The following is a 27,827-nucleotide window of genomic DNA, read 5'->3' on the forward strand; positions in this document are numbered from 1 at the left end:
AGACCTAGAGAGATTTTCTCCAGAGGTATGTTTGAATTCCTCTAAGGTCATCAACTAAAGACCAATCAATATTAGTAGAGTTAGACTCATCAAACCAAACCCTAGATTGCTCTCCTACTTTGAGTTGGTTTTCATGTGTGTGAACTCTGTCGACATCCTTATCAAAAGTTGCATTTGAGAGGGAATAGGATTCATACTCTCAAGAATCAATGCTACATGGAGTCAAGTTGAAGTATTCCCCAATAATCATGGGTACATTCTCCACTTTTAGTATCATCTTTATTTTGACAAATTCTCTCAACAATAAGGGCATGACTAGACTTGCCCTATTCCTTTTGAGTTAGGGGAATATCAATAGTATTTTTACTAGAATTAATGATAGTTTCATCAATAGTGACACGTAGTGCAAAGTCATCGGGCTCTGCAAAGAATGTAGCAAGATCTAGTGAAATAGGATAAGGAAATGTATCATCATCATTAAAACTTTCCACCTGACTATCAGAATCAGTTTGATACTCATGTTTAGATGGACTATCAGACTCTAGTAAAAATTTGTTAATCCCCAAATGAAAGGGAACTTTCTTGAAGTCTAGGCTTGCAGTGTCATGAGGCCATCTAGGTATAGCTTTAATTGGATCTATCAATCCTTTGTTGTTGTGTCCTATAGGACCATTACCTTTGTAACCAAGTCATTTCATTAGTTTAAGACCTTGTCCATATTTTTCAAGAGTTATTTCATGAGATTGGATTGTGAGATCAGTTGGGACCTCTTCTTGGTATAACCAAGTAGTAATGGTTTTATTTTCATCTTCATATTCTAAAGGTATGGTGTCATGTACAAAGCTTCCATCAAAGATAGTATTAGCTAATACAACAAATGGTGTCTTCATTTTAGATGGTCTCCCACAATGACAGAGAGATTTAGGAAGAGATGTTAGAGACAAAACTAAATCAATTTGATATTCTCCCATTCTAGTTTCTTTTAGCTTGAGAGTCTTCTCCATTTCTTTGAGCTTGTTGACATAATTGTCAGTAGACTCTCTATTGGTAGGAGCAAAACTATCAGCAAACTTGAGCATGTTACATGTGTAGCTATTGTTGGTGGGTATAGTTACCTCTAAAGAATAAGAACTTCACACGTTGATGATATGTTGAAGGTACTACTTACATTTCATGAATCCAAGGCCTTCCTAATAGTATTTTGTATGCTAGAGGAATATCAAGGACTTGACATATGACATCTCATTCTATAGGCCCTACTCTAATAGGTAGTACAAAAAGACCATTGGATTTCCATTCTAACTTGTCATATGCTTTGATGGTAATCTTTATGTGAGGATCAATATGCTCTTCATCGTAACCCAATTATGTAAGAAAACTAGCAGAATAGATATTAAGACCAACACCATTGTTTATAAACACATGGGGAACATCTTTTTAATGGATCATGACTTCAATGTGCAATGGTTGATTGTGAGGATGACTCAAAGAATTATCATCCTCTTCAGAGAAAGACAAGTAATATGGTGAATTCAAGTGACCTACCATGGATTGAAACCAATCGAGTTCAAAAAATTTAGGCACACTTGCCTCAGTGAGAGATTTGTCAAGGATCTACCTATGAGCAGGCAATATTTTTAGAAGTTCAAAAATGGTTATCTGAGCATTAGTACCTTGTAGTTTTTTAGGTATGTTATAGTTTGTAGTAGTAGAAGATGTTTCTAGTTTCGTGTTCTTGTTGGTTGGACCAGTAACAAACTTGTCTTTATGTTGTTTAGTTTCAGGAGCAAAAGTGGTAGGGCCTTTTAGATCTATCTTAGCATGGGATTGTGTGGCAACGTTCACACAAAACTATGATTGTTCTTGATCATATTTGAGAAGTGTGGCACCTCTTAGAAAAAATGGAGTTTTTTGGTTTTGCATTGTCGCCTTTCCCTTTGATCACGATTACATCACAATATTTAGAGTCTAAAGGTTCAACCATATTGATTACATTATCATCATTTTTATATGTGTAGTTGACCTTGTCATTATATTTCAATTTAGAATTTTCTCCCTTTTTATTTGAAGGAAATGGTTCTTTAAAAGCTTTATGATCTAATTTTTTGTTATGTCCTCCCATAACTATGTCACCATCATCAATGAGGTCTTGGATCTTATGTCTTAGATTAATATAGTTGTTGGCTTTATGACCTTTGTTTTGATGGTATTCATAGTATGCATTTTTTGTTCCACCATTTAGATCTTGGTTGTGGATCATACGGATGAGAATTTTCCATAGGAGTGAGAACTTTAATTCTAAAGAAGAGTCTTGTAGACTTCTTCAAGAGGTTCACCCAAAGGTGTGTATTCGCGTTTGGGTCTAGAAACCCAAGATGTGTTATTAGCATTATTTTTAGATGTTCTGTTGTCTATAGTAGTCTTCTTAGTGGCTTTGAATGCATGTATGTTATCTATGAGATTAAAAGCGTGCTTAGGAGGCTTAGGAGTGATATTATCCACCATCATGTACTACATCTTGGATTTCATTAATGTACTTGGACTTGTCTTTTCTAGAGTTGGACACTTGTTTGGTGTCTTTTTGGAGAGTTAACTCACCTTCTTAACCATGAATTCCTCTATGCAGATATGTCAAGTTTCTCACTTTCAAGTATCTTACATGAGTACTTTGTGTATAGTTGTCTCCATCTTTGGAGGAATATTAAGAAAGGTTTTCCAAATCTTTGTTTGAGGTTAAAAAGATGTCTTATATTAACTGATGTTGGATGTTATGTGAGTATTGTTGTATGAACATGTTGGCAGTCTCATCAAAAGTTTTGGTTCCAATAGATAATCATGAGAACCACTCTATAGCTTGACCACCCAGACTCTGTGGAAACAAGTGCATGAGGTATGTTTGACCATGTATGAACTCCATGTACAAGGGATCAAACTCCCTCAAGTGACCTTGGGGATTAGAAGTACCCATGTGCTTGTCATATTTAGGTAGCTCAACTCCTCTAGGAAAAGGAGACATGTATAGATCCTTGTCAAAAGGAAATGGACAAATAACATCTAGTGCGTATTTTCTAGTAGGTTTATCTTTTTCTTTCATCATTTGCACCAATTTCTCTTATGTGGCTTAGAGTTGTTTTTGCAGTTTAGAGGTTTTAGATTCCTCTTGTTTGATGATAATAGTTTCAACGGTGTAGTCTTGAGGTATCTTTTCTACTTCTTGAGCTAGTCTAAGGAAATACTTCTCTTTCTTGTCATTGAGTAAGATTTTCATCATCTTCTAGAAGTTTTTAACTTTGCAACATTTTTCTATGTCTTCTGGGGGTATTTATTCAGCATCTCCATAGTTGTTTGTGTAGGTGCGACAACTCTTAAACTTTTCAGTTCTTTGAAATTCATCTCTATTTTCTTGCCTATTATTTTCACAAGTTTCTTGGTCTTGGTCTACCATCCTATCAGTATGCAAGTTTTCAGTTTGTCTAGAATGTATAGGTGTCTAGTATAGATGTTCAATATTTTTGTTTGAAGATTTAGGTGTCCTATTTGTGTTGTCAAAATTAGGTTTAGGAGATCACATATCAGTGTTTGGATATTCTTGAAATAGTGGATTCCTAACTTGTTGTAAGTTTATGGAAATGACTCATTTGATGTAAGGTGGACCAACAAGGGACAAAGATTGAAAGGATCCTTCCTCAGATGCAACAAGTGAAGGAGACCATGATGATCCTCCACTGCACTCAGATTGTGCATAGAACTGGGAATGAACTCTATTACTATTCCTACCTCTACCTCAACCTCTTCTAGGTCGATGAGAATGAAACCTATTTCCAGTCCTAGTTGCAACAGTCATAGACAATGGCATGTGACAAATTTTAGACAACGAACACACTTAGAACTTTGTCTCAAAGTAGGTAAATGAAGTAAAAGTGATGTATACTAGGGTATGAGTAGTCAGAGAAGGGGCTAGAACAACTAAGAGATTGACTATTGTGACAACAAGGCATGCTAACATAGTAGAACAAATGAGACAACAAAGTGACAAGACTAGTTTGTACGTAGGTCACAAGTATTCAACCAAAAAATTTGTATAAGTTTTTGACTATTGTAGACAAAGAAGCATACTGGTGTACCTAAATAGGGACCAGATTTGGACAAAGTTTTGATGAGGAAGAAAAGAATAGCTCACTATTTTTAATAATTTTTTATAGACTCGCATGAAGAAATGCTTTCTCGGGTAAGTAAATGTCACAAACTATGTGAATAAATACTTTCTGAGGCGAGAAAAAGGACCTAACAGATAGATTTGATCAATGTTTGGTAGTTATAGGACAAAATCTAGTGTGAGGATCTAGGTAGACTCGTGTGAGGAAGTACAGAGACTGATGTGAGGAAAGGGAACATCAAATCCCAAATTCCTATCTTGTGTGAAGTTTTGTAGAAAACCACATGAGGAAGTGACAAACTGACCATATTAACCAAAATTGGACCAATTTTGACAATGTTCTTACACAAGCTTACGTGGGAAAATAAAGCTTCCTATGCAAAGAATTATAGAGAGTGGCATGAGAAAATGCAGATTGCAAGATCTTAAGGTACTAGATCGCATAAAATTTCGCAGCAAACTAGGCGAGTAAAGGACAAACTTCTCAATTCTGATCATATTTTGATGAGATTTTGATAGGTTTTAGACATCTTTTAGACAAGGTTTCTTCTTTTAGATAGATTTTGGACATTATTTTCAGATTGACATAGTTTTGACTGATTTGTAAGTATAGTAGTTAGTTTTCCAGACTCATTTGTAAAGCAGACAGGGGGACACAAGAAGTACTCATAAACAATCCAACTAAGGACAAAGCAACTTAGAGGGATGGGGAAGTCTTGACCTTTTTTTTTGGATAGTTTGGATAGTTGTTGACTCAAAAAAGACACACTTTATCCCTATAACTAAAAATAGTAGAGGAAGCAAACCCTTTGTCTCACATCTTATGTGGATGCATTCACCTCACACAACCATGTCACCCCACTAGAGAGTGCCTATATTTTTGGTGTATTCCAAGGACTCAATAACATATATGTTCAAAGGTTACCCTTGAGGCAAGGGCCAATGCCATATACCACCTTCCAATGCCCAAGTACATGCCTATGGTGAGGATCTATAGGAGAGATTCTCCCCCCTCCTTGCACAAAGATTATGCCCCCTTTTGCAGGTGAATCGGGTAGCAATTGACTACAAGTTTTTAATAGGCTTCCATTCACATTAATCCTCGGGGGCCTCACAAGAAGGGTTAAGGCCTCTCAACCACACTGACATTTGAAAGTGCACACACTTAGCTAGCAAGACTAGGAGCAGCACAACTCAGTACAATAGACAGAGCCTCCTCGTGATATGCGATATCAAGAATCACAAGGAAGAAATTAACATGGATTTGGAGTTTTTGACTCCACAAAGCTTCTTTATTATAGTGATTTGGAATCACGGGTGAAAGGTGTGTGCTCACTTGGTCATTTTCGAAGGTTGGATCACTCTGACAGGCCCACTAAAGGTTGACTCAAGCTTGGTTTGGGTTCAAGGGTCTAAGTTTCTAATTCTCTTAGAACGGAAAAGAGCATACTCCTCTACCTTTTCACCTCACCCAAACACACCAAACATATTCAATCACCGAGCTAGGTTATCAATCCCAACTTGTCTAGAAGCTTTTGGGTTTCTAATTTTCCTAAAGGGAAAAGAGCATAATCCCCTCAATAAAAGATTCACTTGGGAGAACCACTACCTTCCTTGCCTCCCATAGGTACCATGTTCCAAAGGGATCTAGGTTTCTTATTTACTCTTGGACATCACTTCCAAGTAGCAAAGAGCATAATCCCCTATTCCTTTGTCTAAAGCCCTAAGAAGTTCACAAGACCTATTTAAACTATGTGGATTGAAAGCATGTAAAAAGATATAATGTTTGAGTGGGTTTTAAATGTCTTTGAAAAATAATTCTTTGACAAGCATCCTACAATCAAACCATTAGCAAGTTTTGTGGTTTTTTTTAAGGTGTCTTCGACAATCATCCCATAAACCACTATTATGTTGTTCCAGAAATCATAAATCATGAAAGAAATGCTTCAGAAATAAAGGTTAGAACAGAAACAACAATGACAAATTGCAAAAAGTGCAAAATTTGAACACTATGTTGTCAAGTCTCATGTGAGGCTTTGCACAGGACTGCACGAGTATATGTTTTATGCCACATGAGAGAATGCCCTCTTCACACAAGCATATGCAATTCTTGCATGAGCAAGTACAAAGTACAACGTGAGTAATAAAAAATTCTCGCATGAAAAAAGAAATTTCCATGTGAGTTTTTGTTGTATTGTATGAAACATAATGCAGAATGTCAAAAATAAAGATAAATGAGGCCAGAAAATTATTTTTTATGCTCCATGGTGGGCGCCAGAAATGTGAGTGTTAAATATGGGCCTCTAAATTAATCACACACTTCAATATGATCATTGTTTGTTAAGTGCATCTAGGAATGAACATGAGATTATTCATCTTGAATGTATGCACAAGGCGATACGTTGCCTTCTATCTAGACAGGGTTTTACTATGCGCTCTCAAAACCAAGAGTTTAGTAACCACACCAACAAGAACAAAGGATTTAATCTTGATGAATGCAAGATTAAGCCAAGATCTATGCAAATTAATCTAAGAACAAGATAGGCAAATTAATCTAAATGGATGCATTGTAATCTATATGAGAAAGCATATGAAAGAAATGAAGTTTTGAATGAAAAATGCTTGAGTGCTCAATCCAACAACAATTCGATACTCATCAATTGCATCCTCCAGAATGAGAGGCAAAGGGTCTCTTTTATAGAATCTCATAACCAATCAATGGTCAAGATCAAACCAGATGAATGATTCAGACTAGAGGAGAGTTGAGTCAGAGTAGCAAGTTTCCATTTTCGTAGGAGTTGAATGAGATGAATGAGGAAGGAATATTGGAGAGGATATTTGGTTTATTCAATTAAATATGACCTCAATCAAATATTCTAATTAATTGAACAATTAAATTCAACAATTAGGATGAGGGTATTTAATTAAATCAAATATATTTAATTCCATTTTCATGTGAATTAGCTGAAGGGGGTGAATATAATTTAATTGAAGTGCTAGGACTTGTAATTAAATTAATTCAATTAGAAGGTTAATTTAGCCAATTTAAGTCGATATTTAGGAATTAAATAAAGTATATGATTAATGCAAATTAGGGGTTTTTGGCATTTGACATTTAGGTCAAGTAAAGACAATCAAAATTAGAAATGCCTAGTTCAATAGGACTTAAATGATCAAGGACTTGATGTTGTAAGATTGATGCACTAAAATTGCTTTAGAATGCCAATGTCCCAATTTTGGGGTATTACAAGGTTTACTCATTATTTGAAATTTTGTGCTAAATTATTATTATCTCCAAGTTGATATGGTCTGCACATAAGATCTCGTTGATTTACATTTATGTTCTCTAATCTATTAGAATATCGACTTCTTACTATAAAATAAATTCTAAAACCAAATAAAAATTGACATTAACATACAATTTTCACCATTATAGAGGAAAAATATCATGACAACTTTAGTTTTTTAAAATGTTTAACGAATTGTGATTAGGACATCACCTAGATCCAATGAACACTAAGTGTTCCATTCATTCTCATGAAAGACAAATTCCTATGAACCCCTACTCATAAAACATAAGTGAATAAGTTTGAGAAGATTACAGAGTTAATTCCTAAAGAATCCGAGTGATGGAAAAATCTCCTACTTATCAAAGTTGAATGAATTCAAAACCCACCACTCCACAAAAGGATGATGGCAACGTCAATATGTGGAGATGTTAAATGAATGAAAATAGGGCCCATGAGATAGATAGTGATGAGATAAGAGGCCAATTGGGGGTGTGGTGGAGATTGCGCTTATCCACTCAAAGGCCTCTCCCTTACAAGAATCAATTTTCCCACTAATACCAGACTACTAACCCCTGCACCAGAAACCCCAAAAAACAGAGAAAATGGCAGGAGTATCAGTCCCAACAGGGCTAATGAAACCCACAGCCGGCAGATCCATGGCCAGCAGAACGCCATGTCCGGCGAAAAGGCGAGTGATGTGCTCGGCTCAGGCGGAGGAACAAGAATCGAACAGCAACAAGGGCATAATCGCATACGGGAAGAAGATGTCGACTGCCCTAGCCTTAGCGGCAGTAATGACGAGCGGAGCGGCGGTGGGATCGGCTCAGGCGGACATCGCAGGGCTGACTCCGTGCAAGGAATCGAAGGCGTTTGAGAAGAGGGAAAAGCAGGCCCTGAAGAAGCTCCAGAGCAGCTTGAAGGCTTATGCCCCCGACAGCGCCCCTGCCCTAGCAATTAACGCCAGTATCGAGAAGACGAAGCGCCGTTTCGACAGTTACGGCAAAGATGGGCTCCTCTGTGGCACCGATGGGCTGCCGCATCTGATTGTGGACGGGGATCAGGCTCACTGGGGTGAGTTCATCACTCCCGGGCTTCTCTTTCTCTACATTGCTGGCTGGATTGGATGGATCGGGCGGTCTTACCTCATTGCCGTGAGGTCTGATAAGAAGCCCACGCAGAAGGAGATCATTCTCGATGTTCCCCTTGCAGCAAGGATCTTCTGGAGAGGATTCATCTGGCCCCTTGCTGCTGCTAATGAGTTCCTCAGTGGCCAGCTCGTTGAGGATGATGCCAACATCACCGTTTCTCCCAGATGATTTTTTCGAATTTGTATTTGTATTTTCCTCTCTTCTCGTCTTTTGTGTTTCGATCTGTTTCTGTTCCAGATGTCATGAACTTCTGAAAAATTTGTATTATTGAATCTTTAATGCTCTTACAACAACATTATATTACATGAATTTTACTTATACACGTTATATTTAGTTTGACCTTCAGTACCGCTGGATTGTTTTTTTGGTTTCGAGTCAAATTATTGAAGAGATTTGGGTGCACTGTGCTTAGATCGTATTCCCTTGTTTCTGTGAATTTTACTAATTGACAAAGAGGTTCGAAGTACAATTTTCGTAACTACATTGAAGGATAGGATACGAAGAAATCGGAAAATAAGAGATATATTGTATTACCATTTAACTTAGAATCTACAATTTATTTATAGTTATGTTTAATTAGACAGTAGATCCTAGTCTTTCTTCGATGCATGATTATCACAACTCGACTTATGTCCATCTATTATTCAGGACACATTCTACATACGACTATGGTTGACTTAGACTTTAGATTGCAATATTGAGTAGCATTGCTTCGAATTTAATTTTGATATGTTGTAAGTCCATATGGGTAGATTATTCAACTCATGTCGATATGTTTAGGTATTTTGATTATATTTAAGAGATGATGTTAAGATTTATGATTATTATATTTGTTATATTGTATGATTTTGTACAGCTTGAGTTGGCCTAGTGGTGGAGAACTTGTATTCTTGAAAGAGAGGTCACAAGTTCAAATCCCACTGGGGGGTAGGGTATGTACGCCTCGTTTGTAGCGCCAAGCGCCTCTCGAAAAAGAGTATGAGGTAGTCCCATATCACTGTCACCATATGTAAATCCAAAAACTATGGCATAGTGTCGTGGACTATAAAACCACCTTGCTTTCTTTTTTCTTTTATATTTTTTAATTTTTATCATTGATGATTTTTCGCATGATATGATGCGTTGATGGTTTGTGCATATTTTGAAATGTTTGATCATTGATTTCATATTCAATATCATGTTTAGAGGAATGATGAAATGTTTAATTACGTGGTATGGTGAAATTGATGAAAAGAATGAATTGACGTCTATTGATATATTTAATTTTGTCTATTGATGTAATCCTTTGGATTTCGGTAGTCGGGAATACTAACTCAATAATGTGTTTCGAGTTTGTGAGTTGTGCAAGAATGAAGGCAGAAGGGTGGTTGAGGTAGAGAAGATTAGCCCTTGGCAAGGTTGGTTGGATTGTAGGTACACACGCACTTAGTTTGTTTCATTTTGTTTTACGTTATTTCTGTGATCATGAATTAGGTTCAATATTGTGATTTTCTTAAAGTTAGAATGATGAGTAAATATGCATATTTGTTATTTGATCTATTAAAATCTTGATTTAATAATAGATTCCTTTATTTTCTTTTATTAATTTAACGTACTTCAAGATCGAACTCCAAATATTGGTTGAGGAATTAATTTGTATTAAATAGAACTAATCGTAATAAATCACTCCACAAACTAAATCTAAAATAGGCCCAATATGAGTGGAAATGGAATTTAATGTAACACCTTTTAATTAACTCTCCACAATGTCAATCATCTAAAAAGAAGGAACAACATTAATGAGAAAAGTTATACTTTAAGAGAAAATGGACTTTTAAAGTAGGGGGAAGTCCATCTAAAGGGAGGAGACAATTTCCTTTTGGAAAAAGATTCTCTCTGAATAATGGGGAGGGATTTAGTAATTATAAGAACGAGAGGAAAACAACGAGTCCAGAGAAAAATGACACACACGCTAGGAAGTGATTTATGAAGGAAAACATAGAAGGAATTTGTGACAAGCTACAAGCATAACATGTTTTTCTTTATTAAGCTGACAGGCTTCACTCCTTGAGCATCATTGATCGGATTGTCTAGATTTCACGACAGTCTTACACCAGCTAAAAATAAAACTGATGCTGCATAGCTTATGATGTTTTGATGCCTCTTTTATGCCGCTTTTGATCCCTGTAGATGAACACTTTGTTTTGGGAAAGTAAATGATTGACTTGTGATGGCTTTGGTGGTCAAAATTATGATGATGTGTTTGGCGTGTTTGGAAACTTAGGGCTACCATAGCACTGTTGATGTTTTTATTTTGTTGTAAATTTTCCAAATCATGACTCAACAAGATTGGCAATGTTGTTATGTATCCCATTTAATTCTCTATACTTAATTGTGACTTATGCTCTCTACTCATGTAATACATATCACATCTCATGTATTTTAATCATTAGAAACTTCACAATGGTCCTTGTGACAATTTTTTTAATATTCATTTCCTTTCCTGAACAACACAACCATCATAAAACTTGGTAATTACTTTAGGGGATCGCTGAACCATTTTGTTTTCCATATATCCACAGACGACACATGATAAAAATGATTTTCATTTAGGATATGCTTCCTTGGATTTTCATTCTAATAGTTTGGCTCTTCAAAGATTCCATTCATAGACTCATATGTAAATACTCTCTAAGGTTGCTGAAAAATTGATTGTGGGATCTCTGATGACAATGGACACGTAGCCATGAGACAAGTGAACAACACAAGAAATTGCTTGCATGGACTATGTAGGAAAATTGTTATAAAGTAGGAAATGAGGGATTATCCTCATCGTAGTCAGTAGCAAGAAAGATTGTTAATTTGCAGAGATTATGCAGGATCATTACATCATTGTAGACAACTTTACATATGAGAAACATGCCATCCATGGATGGTTTGATTAACATTAAAATCTCAACACTTCTATCTACCAAAATTAAAAAGTACATTCATTCTATGCACCAGCTTGTTCAGTACAAACAAACTTCATTCTCTCTTCTATTAAAATTTCCAACTTCATTCTAATTGAAATTTATTTCTCCTAAGAACACTTCACTCAGATTGTTCGTACTTTTAGGCAGTCTTACGCCAATAAACATGAATGTGGTGTCGGTAAGTATGGAAATCTATTATGTCCAAATCATCACCTATAGACTTACATTGTGAAATGAGCCCCAAGGAGATCCACGCTAGTAGATTTGTAGAGGAGAAGGGTGACTTGGTAGCATTCTAATGTATCTTCCAAAGCGTCTAACTACCCAATTATTACACTGAAATAATGCTACACCTTGGAAATTGCCTCAAGTAAGTATGGCTCCTATTGCATTCTCTTAACCATTTACAGTAGAGTGGTAGAATCCAATAATGTTGTACCCTGGAAATTATGTGGATTAATAGTGAAGGAAAAGCCAAATAAATAACATTGGTGCAGATGCTTGGAGACTTCCCCAACTCTTACACATCATTTATGCTTTTAAAGATTACAGTTCATGAAATTTTAGTTCTTACGAGTTGTTGATCTAAGTGAAAAATGATAATCTTTTTTAGAACTATTCTCTGCAGACAAGACTCACAGATTTCCATATACTTTTGAACATTAAAATATTCCTTCAAAACAAGAAATCTCAAAATAAATAATCAACAATTATTAAAATTGAAATTTTTTCGCATTCTTTCCGCCCTTTCCTTTGAATGGCAAACAAACATGTGGAGTTGTCTTTCAACGAGTACCCAATAGTTGTCACACTTATAAAGGTGGAAAACAATGTATTCAATATATAGAATTTTCTTTCTCTTAACAAATCACAAATTCAAATCTTACCCAAAAACGTAGTATACTTAACAGAAACTAGAGTTTAATGTTAAAGTATAAGACTATATTTAGGATTATTTCTAAGGAAAGGTTTTAAATTATGGATATCATTATGGTTAGGGTTCAGTTTTGGTTTAGCTTTATCATTATATATATATATATATATATATATATATATATATATATATATATATATATATGGACCATTTAGGATTATTTCTAAGGAGAGGTTTTAAATTATGGATATCATTATAGTTGGGGTTCAGTTTTGGTTTAGCTTTATATATATATGTATGTTAAATTAGTTTATATAATAGAACTTTTATTCATTATTTTTAATAATATCAACTTCAGTAAACAAAATTTAATTCTTTATTTTGAATTATAAAGATTTAGATTTATATTAAAATAATATTGAAAATAAACTTGAGAATGTTTAAAGCTCTCCAAAACCTAATCAAGTTTAACAAAACTAAAAAATTATTCAAAATCTAGTCAGGTTGTAAAGCACTAATACATCTTTTGAAGGGTTGTGGGTTTGGCGATTCCCAACCTCAAAATTGTCAGAGGAATAACTTTTTTGCCCAAGATCTTACAGTAGATTCATGTTAGATGAAATGAGATACACATCCTAGTGAGAATAGTAAAAGAGGCCACATGGAGAAACACAAGTTCAAAGACATCAAGTACATTAACATGGCACCATTTCACAAGATGTACACATGCATGAAATCACGATTGTCACTACGATGATAGAAGTGACCTTGTATATATGTCCCAATGCATATTCCTCCATCATGTCTCCCTGGTTCCATTGTGAGAAACACATTGTTAGCAAGTCTAATTTGTCCACCCAACCACATTTTCCACACCAGTAAGTGCCACTTTCTTCTTACTAAGTCTATTGCAAGCCAATTCTCTTCATTTCTAAATATATCATGTTTTTCTTGCTAGTTAGTTGTTTTGATTTGGAAGGGCTCGACATGTGCATTGTTTGTGACTGTTCTTTGCTTGGTTTAGGGTTTAGGTGGTATAAATGTATATCAATGTTTTCCCTCTAGCCATGAACATAGTGAGAATTTGAAATAAAATTGTTTTGGAAGGTTCCATATTTCAGTTTTTGAGTGAATTTCGTAATGTCATGAATTCTATTTCTAATGTTTAACTAGTTTTTGGCTCAGTTGAAATGAGTTTTCATTGTGTTCACAATAGGCCATGTAAAAGGAGAAGAATCATTTCCTACAATTATTTGAATGACATTCTTTTGATATCAATTAAGTACCAATTTATGTTCAAATTGGATAGTGTTTTTTTGGGAAGTTTAAGACAATCAATCCTTATAGAATATTAGCATTTTCGAACTATGATTCCAAGCATTGGGTATGCAACGAACTATTCAAGATTGAAGGATTTTTTTATAGAACCCCATGTCTATTGAAGAATTCGTAGTACAGCTTCAATTACTTAAAACAAATCTGTACTTTGTAATTGGTTTAGAAGTTTTGGTTTGTAATCATTTTATCTTCTTGGGAAAGTAGAATCATATCAATATATTGTAGACATGCAATTGTATTCTCCTCACAATATGTCAAGGACATGTAAGTGGTTTCTATATATAGAAGACATGTTAGTATTGGATTCTCACATCTTAGAAAAGATGTATTAGCTTCATCTTTGGCTCTCCCATCACTTCTAATTGTAACTATTTGTCTCCTACACCTTGAGAGGTACAGTCTCATGTGCATGTTCATAAAATTGAATTTATTGATTTTGTATTATTCAGGGTTACATTTAAATGGATTCTACAATTGGTTGTCTTCATATTTTCTAGGATCACACATAAATACATTCAATAATTTAGGCAAAGGTTGAGACCATTACAAAATAGTTGAACATAACATTATTCACTTTTGAAATAAGATGCTTAAGACTTATATGTAAGATTGAATTATACATTTCAGTATCTATTTGAATTACATGTTAAAGAAATATTTAACTAGAACTACCTCTTTCTCTATCAAACATGCCTATCAAAGAAGAAAATGAACAATCTCAATTAAGCATAAGTTTGGATGAAGTAGAAAGTGAGGAGGAGAGCCAAGCAGAAATAAAGGCTCAAAATAATGGATTACAGATAAAAGTGGTGCAAATGCTACCAAATGGAAATTATTTTTTTACAGCCCTAGCAGATTAACTTGAAGGTGACCAAGAGCAACACTCAAAGTATCGTACTATGGTAGTGGAGTACATTATGGAAAATCATTCATACTTTGAGCCTTTCTTTTCTCAAAAAGATGACATGAATTTTGAAGAATACTATGAAAAATGGCAGAAGATAGAACATGGATAGCCCATTGTGGAATTTATGCAGCCTCCATGGTGACTCAAACTAACATTCATGTGCACTATTTGAAGGGCAAAGAATCCCAAATCTACAATATTCATAGCTTAGAAACACCCACACTTCATTTCTCATATCATGATGGAAACCACTACAATAGTTTGTACTTCATTAATAACAATGCCAATGCTCATGTAGCATCCATGCCTTTGGAGGAGGATAAGCCATGTACATGCCATAATGACCAAGATCCTATCAAGTTCACGATAAATGAAAAAGGATGCAAAGATACCAACAAAAGTTGCATAGAAGATAAATTATTGAAAAGAAAGGACAAATGTCGACAAAAGAAAGGTTTAATAGGATATATTCCTATTGGAAATATAGATGGAGTAATTGAGAGGGGGGGTGAATTAGTTACCACAAATATTTTAACAGATCCTTTAGATGTCTGACAAAACTAATTACTACTGTCACTTGGTAAACATACTGAAAATGCTGTAACTCGGTAAATGTAGAGTATGTTTTAATTTAATAGATCTAACATCAATAGTAATAATTTGCAAACATGAGAGAAAATGAATGAACACAAGAGACACCAAATTTTAACGTGGAAACCCAATATGGGAAAAACCATCAATGTAACTAGTTACTATTTTTCACTCTTTTGAAGTGAGACCTATTAGGAGCCAACCTAGTTAAAGGTTACAAAACACATTGTTAGGTGTGACCTTGTTAGAGGATTTAATCACCCTGTTAGGAGTGGTCTTGCAAAAGGTCTTAAAACAATTCAATGGAACTATCACCTTGTTAGAGGATTTACAACTGGTTGTTAAACCAACTCTGTTAAGAGATTTTGGACTACTGCTACAATGGTAAGAAAGTAACAATGAAATGAATTGATTGAGATGCAATTGAATTGTTGATTATAGATCTCTGTTTTGCTTCACAAAGGCTTGATCCTTCTTGATCGAATATTACTTTGCTACTCCACAAGGAAATTTGACCATCCTTCAAGTTTTCTCATACACTTTCCTTCAATCAATCAATACACTTACATACTTGAACTCGCACTAGAATCTCAACTTGACCTTTCATTTATACCAACTAGAATATCAAGTCGACACAATTACAGATTACAATGACCAATAATCATTACCATAGTCAGCTAGAATCAATACTTGAAATAATTAAACTTCTTATTTTAAAACAATGAAATCTTTCATTGGTCGACCCTGCTTGGTAAACATTGGTCCTAACATGATTTCTTGTGTTAACCATAGGGATAACTTTAAGGAACCCTCCCCTCTCCCAAAATTTATAAAATTGTGGTGAATCACATGTCATTTGGGTGAAAAAAATTAATAGTGTTGGCAAATTATGCGTTAATCGATGGATATTTGGTGGTGAATTTTTTAATAGTTTAGACAATTTTTATAAAAGAATGGCGATTATAATTTTTGGTTTTAATAAAATTATTAATATTGATGGCGAATTATGTTTTAAAATATGGATATTGGTTGGTGAATATTTTAATATCCGATACCTTTTTTAATAAAAAATGGCGAAATTATTTTCCAAATAATTGAATTAATTTATTTGTTATGGCAAATGGTTTTTAGAAAGTTATAGTTGGTATGGCTATTTTCAAAAGATGGGAAATAAGTAGCCTAACCTAACATACCAACTTACATAAATTATTGGCAAGTGGCAAGTGATGGTTTAAAGATGTGGTTGTTTGACCGTACATTATGGAAGCATAATCTTTGCCACTACCACTGTAATTATGTTAAATGTATTATTTGAGAACTCAGACTGTTTGATGATCTAAGATCAATGGCTGAGGTTTAATTTCGGCCAACATTTCTTGAAGGAAGAAGAATTGTCGAGGTAGTCACTAGAATGTTGACACGTATCAAGGTAAGTTGTCTACGGAGTACAGTGTACCCGAAAATAATTAAATGCCATGTCAGTGATAGCGACATTCTCTCGCTAGTACGCTACCACTAACCACACACCACTTCCCAAATTGTACAATCGTTTTCAATGAATGGATACTTTGTTGCCCAATCAAATTTAAATCTCCTGGTCGTCTCCCATTGACGATCAATTTTTTTTTTGATTTTCCTCTCCCTTTAGTGTTACTATTAATTGCTTTGTCCTGGTACTAGTTATTTACTGGATATTCTTCTTCAAGGTCATCTTCATTAGAGATATTAGGTTCTGCAACTCCGTCACCAGATTTATTAGGCTCCCTAATTTGTTGAATGGACTCTTGTGTAGGTTGAGATTGTACAGGCTCCTCTGATGATGTACCTTCCTTACTTTGACCAACATTGTTGCATCTACCCCTGCCAAAGTATGAAGATATATTTCTGCATTTCGTTGGCCTCTCTTGGACATCTCCATCTTCATTAGTCCTACTCCTCTTCCTATTTAAATTTGACTGTGACATCTCCATCAAATTAAGGCTACAATAAAATACTATGGACTTGTAGTTGTAGTCATTCTGGTTCTCTAATGATCGCAATACTATGAAGAAGGCTCCTTCTTTCGGCATGTTTCAATAATGTAACTCATATATCTTAAACAGACAACTACAAATAAATCATTTTTATTTTGGCGAATGGGCCTGTTAGGATAAACCACGGACATAAATAAAAACTACATGCAAATATAACCAATAACAAAAATAATAGAACACACACAGAAATGAACACAAGGCACCAAGATTTAACGTGGTTCACCCAATCCCTGGGCTACGTCCACCAAACAGCAAGTCCGATCTTATTACAATCCAGTGATTACAACCTGATTACAATCCGTAATCCCTTACAGCTCAATACCACCACAAGAACCAATTTCGTATCACCACACATAAAAAATACCCAACCCTAAGCCCTTTTTATACAAGTATTAAACCGCTTTAGGGTTATAACACGTCGGCCATAATATGTTGGCTACTTCCAAAAATTTTTTTTTTCGGGGCGATGCCCCGAACCCCACTATTTATGAAGTATGTATAGTACTTTCCTAATTAGTCACCACAATCTAACAATCTCTCACTTGGGGACTGATTAGGCTCCACACTAAACAACAATCTCCCACTTGGAGACTGATCCTGTAGCAATACAACTACCGCATGGGGCTCCCACTGGATCAAACCACCCTGGACTTTGCTGTTCTTTTATTCACATTTAGTCTAAAAGACCAACTGAAGCTAAAGAGGAGTTCAACTTCTCCCTTGTGACAACCTTTGTCAACATATCTGCTGGATTTTCATTGGTATGTATCTTCTCCAGCTTTAACTGTCCATCCTCCAAAACTGACCGAATGAAATGGTACCGCAACTGTATGTGTTTGGTCTTAGAATGCAGAGCTGAATTCTTAGCAAGATGAATGGCACTCTGACTATCTGTGAACAAATAATTATCCTTCTGAGGATGTCCCAATTCTTCCAAGAAGAACTAAAGCCATATCATCTCTTTGGCTGCCTCTGTAGCAGCAACATACTCTGCCTCTGTAGTGGAGAGAGCGTTAATCTTCTGTAGCCTAGAAACCCAGCTCACGGCTGCCCCACCAACAATAAAGACATAACCTGTAGTACTCTGCCTGGTATCAATATCCCCAGCCAAATCTGAGTCAACATAGCCCTGTAAATCAATAGTAGAGCCCCCAAAGTGTAAACACTTATTGGATGTTCCTCTCAAATATCTGAGAATCCACTTGACAGCATTCCAATGCTCAAAACCTGGATGACTCATATACCTGCTAACGACTCCCACTGCATGTGCAATATCTGGCTTAGTGCATACCATAGCATACATCAAACTTCCTACAGCTGAAGCATAGGGTACCTTGAACATCTTATCCTCCTCTTCCTGTGTCTTGGGACACATCTCCTTAGTCAATTTCAAATGACCAGGTAAAGGTGTGCTGACAGCTTTAGCATTCTCCATAGAGAAACGTTGCAACACCTTCGCAACATAATCATCTTGAGATAGCGTCAATATTTTGTTCTTCCTATCTCTGCAAATCTTCATACCAAGGATTTGTTTTGCTGCCCCCAAATCTTTCATAGCAAATGCATGTGCTAACTGGCATTTTAGCCCCTTAATATGATGCATGTTAGACCCAGCTATAAGCATATCATCAACATATAGACATAAAATAATGTAGCTATCATCATCCAACCTCTTAAAATAAACACAGTAATCTGAATGACACCTGTTATATCCATGCTCATGCATAAAACTGTCAAATTTCAGATACCATTGCCGAGGTGCTTGCTTTAGGCCATATAAACTTTTCTTCAATTTGCACACTAAGTTCTCCTTACCTTTGACCTCAAAACCCTGTGGCTGATCCATATATATTTCTTCATCCAAATCACCATGAAGAAAGGCTGTTTTAACATCCATCTACTCTAAATGCAAATCTTCAGTAGCCACAAGACTTAAAACAGTACGAATAGAAGTCATTTTAAAAACAGGAGAAAATATCTCATCAAAATCAATTCCCTTTTTCTGTGCAAATCCTTTTACAACTAACCTGGCCTTAAATCTTTTCTTACCTCCTTCCTCTTCTTTCAACCTGTAAACCCATTTATTCTGTAAAGCCTTTTTACCTGCAGGCAACTTGCACAAATCCCATGTCTTATTTTTCAGCAAAGAGTCCATTTCATCTTTCATTGCAGACTCCCACTGAATCTTAGTATCCACCTGCACAACTTCATCATAACTTTCAGGTTCACCAGCATCAGTAAGTAAAACAGAATACAAAGAGGGAGAAAACCTTTGTGGAGGTCTAATTGGCCTTGTTGACCGTCTAACATTCACTGGTGTGTGTGGTATTTGTTGTTGCAGTTGTTGCACATCATGAGGAATGGCTGGAACATCAGCTTTTGGAGTATCATCTAGCACTACATAATCATCTTCTTTCTTCTCATGTTGCTGCAACAGATCTTTGTACAACACTTTTTCATTGAATATGACATCCCGGCTTCTTATAATTTTATGATTTTCAAAATCCCAAAGCCTATAGCCAAATTCATTAATACCATATCCAACAAAGACACATTTCTTTGATTTCGCTTCTAGCTTGGTTCTATTTTCAGAGTCTATATGAGCAAAAGCTTCACAACCGAAGGTCTTGAGAAAAGAATAACTCACCTTCTTACCAGTCCATGCTTCCTCTGGAATACCACAGCCCAAAGGAGTAGAGGGACCTCTATTAATCAAATATACTGCAGTATTGACAGCCTCCGCCCACATGTGTAAGGGCAACCCAGCATGCAACCTCATGCTCCTTGCGCGCTCCATTATAGTCCTGTTCATGCGTTCAGCCACTCCATTTTCTTGTGGAGTCCTTGAAACAGTTTTTTGTCTACGAATACCATTAGTGGAGCAATAATCTTCAAATTCATGACTGCAATACTCACCATCATTATCAGATCTGAGACATTTTAATTTCTTACCAGTCTCATTTTCAACCAAGCATTTCCATTTCTTAAAAGTTTGAAATACATCAGATTTCTGTCTAAGGAAATAAACCCATACTTTTCTAGTTGCGTCATCAATAAATGTAACATAATAATGAGAGCCACCAAGGGAAGATACCTGAGCCGGTCCCCATACATCTGTATGCACAAGCTCTAATTTCTCCTTTTTGTTTTCCTTCCCTGTCTTTACAAAACTCACTCTCTTTTGTTTTCCATACACACAACTTTCACAGAAATCCATATTCACACATTTTAGACCTGGTAAAACTTTCCTTGAATGAAGTACTTTTATACCTTTCTCACTCATGTGCCCAAGTCTATTGTGCCACAACGCTGTATCAGAATCTACAGCAGCTATTTGTTCTCCCTGCTCAACTGCAGTAATTGTTCCTAAATATTCATTTTTCTCTGAAACAATCAAAGTAGAAGGAACAATATGACCTGTACAAAGATATAAGGTGCCTACTTTCACACCTTTTGCTACTACAAGGGAACCTTTTGAAACCTTCCAATTTTTATCATTAAAAGTAATTACACAACCCTCATCACCGAGTTGCCCTGCTAAAATTAAATTCCTACTCAGCTTTGGAACATGTCTTACCTCATGTAGTAACCAATGATTCCCATTCTGCAACTTAATCTTAATTTTTCCCTTTCCAACAATCTGACAGGGTTCATTATCCCCCAAATAAACAAGCCCAAAATCCCCTTGGACATAATCAATGAAAGAACCTCTATGAGGTGTAGCATGAAAAGAAGCACCAGAATCTAAAACCCATGAATCATCAACACTCTCTAAAGACAAAAGCAAAGCATCTTCTTCGGATTTATTACTTACCACATTTGCCTCTTTGTCTCCATCTGATTTATCTCCTTCATTTTTCTTTCGAGTCCAGCAATCTTTCTTTTTGTGCCCTGGTTTCCCACAGTACCAGCAATCATTTGGTCCTCTCGATTGAGACCTCCTCCCCTTTGACTTTCCTCTTGATTTCCCACGATTTCCAAAGTTACTTCCTCTTTCAGTCGTTCTGCCCCTGCTTTGTGTATTTAAAGCACTTCCTGATGTAGATCCACCTGAGGATTTTCTACGAGTTTCCTCACTTAAAATAACACTGATCACATCATCATATTTTAGGGTACTTGATCCAGGAACAGAATTACTCACTGCCATTACCAAGCCATTCCAGCTTTCAGGCAAAGAACACAAAATCAAGAGAGCCCTAATTTCTTCATCAAAATTGATACCCACAGAAGATAATTGACTAGTAATAGTATTAAACTCATTTAAATGATCTGCAACAGATCCACCTTCTGCCATTTTCATATTAAATAAACGCTTCATGAGAAATACCTTATTTGAAGCGGAGGGCTTTTCATACAGTGTCGCTAGGGTTTTCATCAAATCTTCTGTCGTCTTTTCTTTTGTAATATTAAATGCCACCGATGGTGCCAAGCATAACCGAATGCTTCCGAGTGCCTTTCTATCCAAAAGATCCCATTCAGCCTCTGACATAGTTCCCTGATTCTTGGCTTTTCCTTCCAACGACTTCCATAAATCCTTCTGATATAAATAGTCTTCCATTTGCATCTTCCATAACTAGAAGTTCTGCCCATTAAACCTATCAACCCTCAGCTTACCATCATCTTCCATTGCTCCCACTCAACCGTGAGACTCCCACTTAACCGTGAGACTTTCCTGCAGAGGATAACTGAGAAACAACTAGGCTCTGATACCACTTGTTAGGATAAACCACTGACAGAAATAAAAACTACATGCAAATATAACCAATAACAAAAATAATAGAACACACACAGAAATGAACACAAGGCACCAAGATTTAACGTGGTTCACCCAATCCCTGGGCTACGTCCACCAAATAGCAAGTCTGATCTTATTACAATCCAGTGAAGTATGTACAGTACTTTCCTGATCAGTCACCACAATCTAACAGGCCCGACCGTTACATATGATAAGAACTAATATTTGGTGAACCCCGCATAATTTTAAGTAATCGAGTGGCAAATAGGGCAGGAATTTGGGACCCCATTGTGTGTGATGCATGGCGAATTGGGTCCTAGGACAAATAAAAATTTCACATAAGAAAATGGGAATTTGGCGAATGATGATTGTCGAAAGAGACACTCAATTAATTATGTGGTGAATAAGAGTAAACATTAAAGATAAATATGGGCAAAGAACCCGACTACCAAACTGAAATTATGTAATAATAGTGGTGAACGTTTCAACCACTATATGAGTATTTTATAAAATCTGGGCGAACCGGTCAACTAGTATACGATGTTTTTTTCGCCAATTTCTATAGCCCGATCGGGACATATTCGCCAATTGGTGAATAATCGCCACTAAAAAAATCCCTGGTTAACCAATAGAAGCTTGGTTAACCCTCCGAACTTCAAAAATCCTTTGGCAACTAAATGAACTTGGTTAATACTAACTCTGACCAACTTTCCTTCATTAACTATGAGAACTCAGTTAACACTGCTTTTTGCCATAATTTCCTTTGACGCTTGAGTGAGCTCGGTAGACACTATCTTCGCAGAGTAATCTCCAAGAATACTTGGTAGACAAGAATAACTATCTTGTTGATCAAGTAAGCTCGGTAAGCACTAACTGACAATTGATATGACATTTGTGCAACATCAAAGACAATACACAATTAGTCAACTGTATCCAACAATCTCCCTCTTTGGCATTGATGGCAACACAACATGTCATAGCACAATAAAATTTGAGAACAAGATTTTTTCTAATAGAAATTTTCTCCCTCTTAGTTTTTTATACCACAAGCTTCTCTTTTATGTAGTAATCTCCCTCTGTGGAGGAACTACATAGCTTCTTTCTCAAAACAAATTTTAGAAAGATATGATAGTAAACTCTCCCTCTTTGACAACACATGCCAAAGACAACACATTCCAAATGAGTGTCCATGTACCTTGAGTATTGATTCATATGCAATATTCTCTTGACTATGCTACATCAACTAATAGATCTTCAAATAGGTTCTTGTTCATGCTTCACTAAAACTTTATTTAGTGAGCTTCAGATAGGGGAATGACCCCTAGCTTACCTCTTAGATGCAAGAATGCATCTTTAGGTAATGGCTTGGTAAATATGTCTGCAATATATTCTTTTGTATGGACATATTCCAATCTAATTTCTTTGTCTTGCACTAATTCTTTGACAAAATGATATTTTATTGCAATATGTTTGGCTTTAAAATGCATCACTAGATTCTTTGATATGTTAATTGCACTTGTATTATCACAAAACATGACAACTAGTTCTTTGATCTCAACTTTCATGCCTTCCAACAACTGTTTAAACCAAACAATATTAGAACAATTTATTGCCACTGCAACATATTATGCTTCTGTTGTGGATTGGGATGTGCAATTTTGCTTCTTGCTTGTCCAAGATACCAACCTTTTACCAAGAAAGAATGCTCCACCACTTGTGCTTTTTTCTGTCATTGATATTTCCTGCCCAATTAGCATCAGCAAACACTTTTAGGTCTAGATTTCCTCTAAGTTTATACCATAAGCCATTGTCTTCAATGCCTTTCAAATATATCAAGATTACTTTGATTGCCATCATATGATTTTCTCTGAGTTTTGTCGAGAATCTTGCCACTATACCAACTGCTAAAGTAATATCAGGCCTTGTATGAACTACATACTGTAATTTTCCAATCATTGCTCTATATAAGGTCTGATTGACCTCTTTTGAATCACCATCTTTGGTAAGCTTTAGTCTAGTGCACATGGGGGTTCCAACTAGTTTTGAATCTTCCATACCACACTTCTTGAGTATCTCCTTGATATACTTAGACTAAGTGATGTAGATACCATTCTTACTCTACTGTATCTGAAGTCCAACAACGAATTTAATCTCACCAGACATAGACATTTCAAACTCTTTGTTTATTTGTTCTGAAAATTCTATGCATAGATCATCATTTCTTGTGAATAAAGTATCATCCACAAATGTTTCTGCCAATACAATCTTGTTATCTAGTCCTTCCCTGATGTACAAACTATTGTTATCATTGGCTCTCTAGAAACCAATCTATATAAGGTAGTTATGTAATCTTTCATACCATGCTCTAAGAGCTTGTTTCAAACCATACAATGCTTTATGTAGCTTGCAAACCATGTCCCTTTTTTTTCGGATCAACAAAACTTTCTGGTTGTTCAATGTAGACTCCTTCATCAAGAATACCATTGAGAAATGTAGATTTAATATCTATTTGATATACTTTAAATATTTTATGTGCTGCATATGCAAGTAAGGTCCTGACACCTTCTAGTCTTGCAACATGAGCAAAAGTTTCACCATAATCAATGCCTTCTTATTGAGAGTAGCCTTTACATACCAATCTAGCTTTGTTTCTTGATACCTTACCATCTTCATTCAACTTGTTCTTGAATACCCATTTTGTTCCAATCACATTTTTATCTTTAGACCTAGGAACAAGAGTCCAAGTTTTGTTCTTCTTTATTTTCTCTATTTCTTCATTCATAGCCTCAATCCAACTTTCATTTCCCAATGCATATTTAACACTTCTAGGTTCAAAATCAGCAAGTGAACATGTACCTTTTAGCTTACTTCTTGTCATAGTACCTTCTGATTTATCTCCAATAATTCGATCTGGTGCATGATGTCTTCTGACATACTCAACAATATAGGTTCTTTTCCCTTTGAATGAATTCTACTGTCTTCATTTTAAATTTCAATTTTTGGCTCTAGTTGCTTAGACTTGGTAGGCATTGACTCAGTAGCTTCAGAATGTGACTCAAGTCCTTGTGACTTAGTTTGAACTTCTTGCAACTCGGTAACTAAGGAAGACTCAGGAGTAGAGGTCTCCTTATTGAAAGATGTGACTGACAATGTATTAGGTTCTATGTAAACAAATCTTCTATAATCTTCTAGTTCCTTTTTGCTTTCTTCTTTAGTCCTTTTTGCAAACTCATCAATTCTCACATGTGCACTTTCTATGATTTGATGAGTAGACAAATTCAAACATCTATATGTCTTACTTCTACAAGAATATCCTAAGAATATACCTTCATCACCTTTCACATCAAACTTTCCTTTTCTAGATTCTTTCAAGATATAACATTTACTTCCAAATACCTTCAGGTAACTTACATTGGGTTTGTAGCCATACCATAATTCATAGGGAGTTTTATATGATTCCTTCTTCAACTGTACTTGGTTTAAGGTATGAACTATAGTGCTAATAGGTTCCTTCCAGTAATTGATAGCAATGTTCTTTTCAATCATTAGAGTCCTTGCACAATCCATGATGGATCTATTCCTTCTTTCAGCTATACCATTCTGCTTGGGAGTTCTAGGGGTTGATACCTATCTTTTGATTCCTCTTTCAATGCAAAAGTTGTTGAATTCATTGGAGATGAATTCACCACCTCTGTCTGATCTTAAGCATTTCAAACTTTTCCCTATTTCTTTCTCTACTCTTGCCAAATACCATTTGAATTTCTCAAATGCTTTTGACTTTTCACTAAGATACACAACAGTCATCATTCTTGAATAGTCATCAACAAAAAAAATAATTTTTTTTTCTCCACTATAGATTTATATTCCAATAGGTCCACATAGGTCAGTATGCACAATTTCCAAGATATCTTTAGATTGATAATTTTTTCTTTTAAAACTAGTCTTTCCCATTTTGCCAATCCAACAATTTTTGCATAAACCAACATTTGGTTTCTTCAAACTAGGAATGCCTCTTACTTTCTTGAATTTTCTTATTTTCACCATGTTATCAAATGACATAACCTTCTATTCTATAACCAAATTTCTTCAACTTGAGAAATAAAACATGATCAATCACCAAGATCAAAATAAAATAGGTTACCTTTTGTTTGTTTGCCTGATCCAATCAGATTGCCTTTGTTATCCAGCAATCTTGCCTTGCCATGAATAAATTCTACCTTGAATCCAATGTTGATTAGTTGTGCCACATTCAAAAGATTCTATTTTAGTCCTTCAACCCAATAGGCATTGTCATATACAAGTTCTTTGGTTAATGAGATTCAACCTCTCCCTTTTATGCAACAAGGTTCATTGTTTCCAAACCTTATACTACCACCATCATAGTCTTTAAAGCATTCAAACTTTATTTTGTCTATAGTCATATGGTGTGAACATCCACTATCTATGATCCATGTGTCATTCTTACTAACATGAGAGATAAGTACCATCTTATCTTCTTCATCATCATATTCATCTTTCATAGCAATGTAAACTATTTCATCTTCACTATTATCAAAATCTTTAGCCATAAAACAAGTCGTCTTACCTTTGTCCTTGAATGATTTGAGATTTTTGAAATCCTTCTTGCCATTGCACTTGTGACTTTTCTTCTCATCCTTGCTTTTTTTGTTTGAGCACTTGGCAATAATATGATCAATTTCTTCACATGAAAAATAGATTAGGGGAACTTTACCTTTGTATTTTCCTCTACCTCTAGAATATTTTCTTGCAAGTAAAGCTTCAACGACTTCAAGATCACTATCAAAACTTTCCTCTAATTCTTCTTTACTTTCTGACTAAATGTCCTTTATTTTCTTGCCTTTCTACTTAAGTGAAAGCTTGGCCTCAAATGCAGATTCAATATTCTTGGAAGCTGGAACATCAAAGTTGTTTAGCTCAAAAGCTTTCAATCTTCCTACTAAGGTATCCAAAGTTATCTTATGATTCATCTCACACCTCCTTTCTTGATTAGCAAATACTCTAATTGCATAGATGGGAAGTAATGTTCTGAGAACTTTACTTACAACAGTTTCTTCCTTGATATCTCCTCTAGAAGCTCTAATTGCACTGACACTTGCTTTGATTCTTTCAACATACTTGGAAATATTTTTATCTTCTCTCGTTATCATTTGATCAAACTGTCCTCTAAGGCTTTTTGCTTTGGCTCTCTTTACATTGTCATCACCACCACATATGTCCTTTAGCTTATTCCACATTTCAAAAGCAGTTTTGTAGTCCTTGATATCATCAAATTCCTCATAGCTAAGAGTAGACACAAAATTTATCATCATGGTGTTATGGTTCTTTTTCTTAGCAATATCTCTAATAGATAATGTACTAGTATGAGTTGTGTATTCTTCATCAAGGTATTTCAATCTTGAACCACCAATGGAATCCAGATGAAGTCTCATGAGTCCCTACCATGCTAAAAGGTTGTCTCTGTTAAGCTTTGGAATTTCTCTCTTGTAAGATATCTTGATCTTTAGCTTAGGTCCTTGAAACCTTTCCTACAAGCACCAAAAGCTCTGATACCAACTGTTGGAAATATAGATGGAGTAACTAAGAGGGGGGATGAATTAGTTACCATAAAAATATTTTTACAGATCCTTTAGATGTCTAACAAAACTAATTACTGCTGTCACTCGGTAAATATACTAAAAATGTTGTAACTCGATAAATGCAGAGTATGTTTTACTTTAACAGATCTAACATCAATAGTAATAATTTGCAAACATGAGACAAAAGGAATGAACAAAAAGACA

At 35.5% G+C, this 27,827-nt stretch overlaps 1 protein-coding gene across 1 annotated transcript; it reads left to right on the forward strand.

Moving 5' to 3' along the window:
• The first annotated feature begins 7,911 nt into the window (after nt 1–7,911).
• On the forward strand, nt 7,912–8,912 carry PSAF (photosystem I subunit F). The gene has a single exon (XM_089813997.1). The coding sequence runs from the start codon at nt 8,049–8,051 to the stop codon at nt 8,760–8,762; it is 714 nt and encodes a 237-aa protein (XP_089670123.1). The 5' UTR covers nt 7,912–8,048; the 3' UTR covers nt 8,763–8,912.
• Nucleotides 8,913–27,827: the final 18,915 nt, after the last annotated feature.

Source organism: Cupressus sempervirens, chromosome 2, assembly GCF_028749045.1.
Source record: "Cupressus sempervirens isolate cs-2001-9-10 chromosome 2, ASM2874904v1, whole genome shotgun sequence".
NCBI lineage: Eukaryota > Viridiplantae > Streptophyta > Pinopsida > Cupressales > Cupressaceae > Cupressus > Cupressus sempervirens.

Coding starts and splice junctions, on each gene's coding strand:
- PSAF (XM_089813997.1), top strand. CDS start 8,049: ATGGCAGGAGTATCAGTCCCAACAGGGCTAATGAAACCCACAGCCGGC.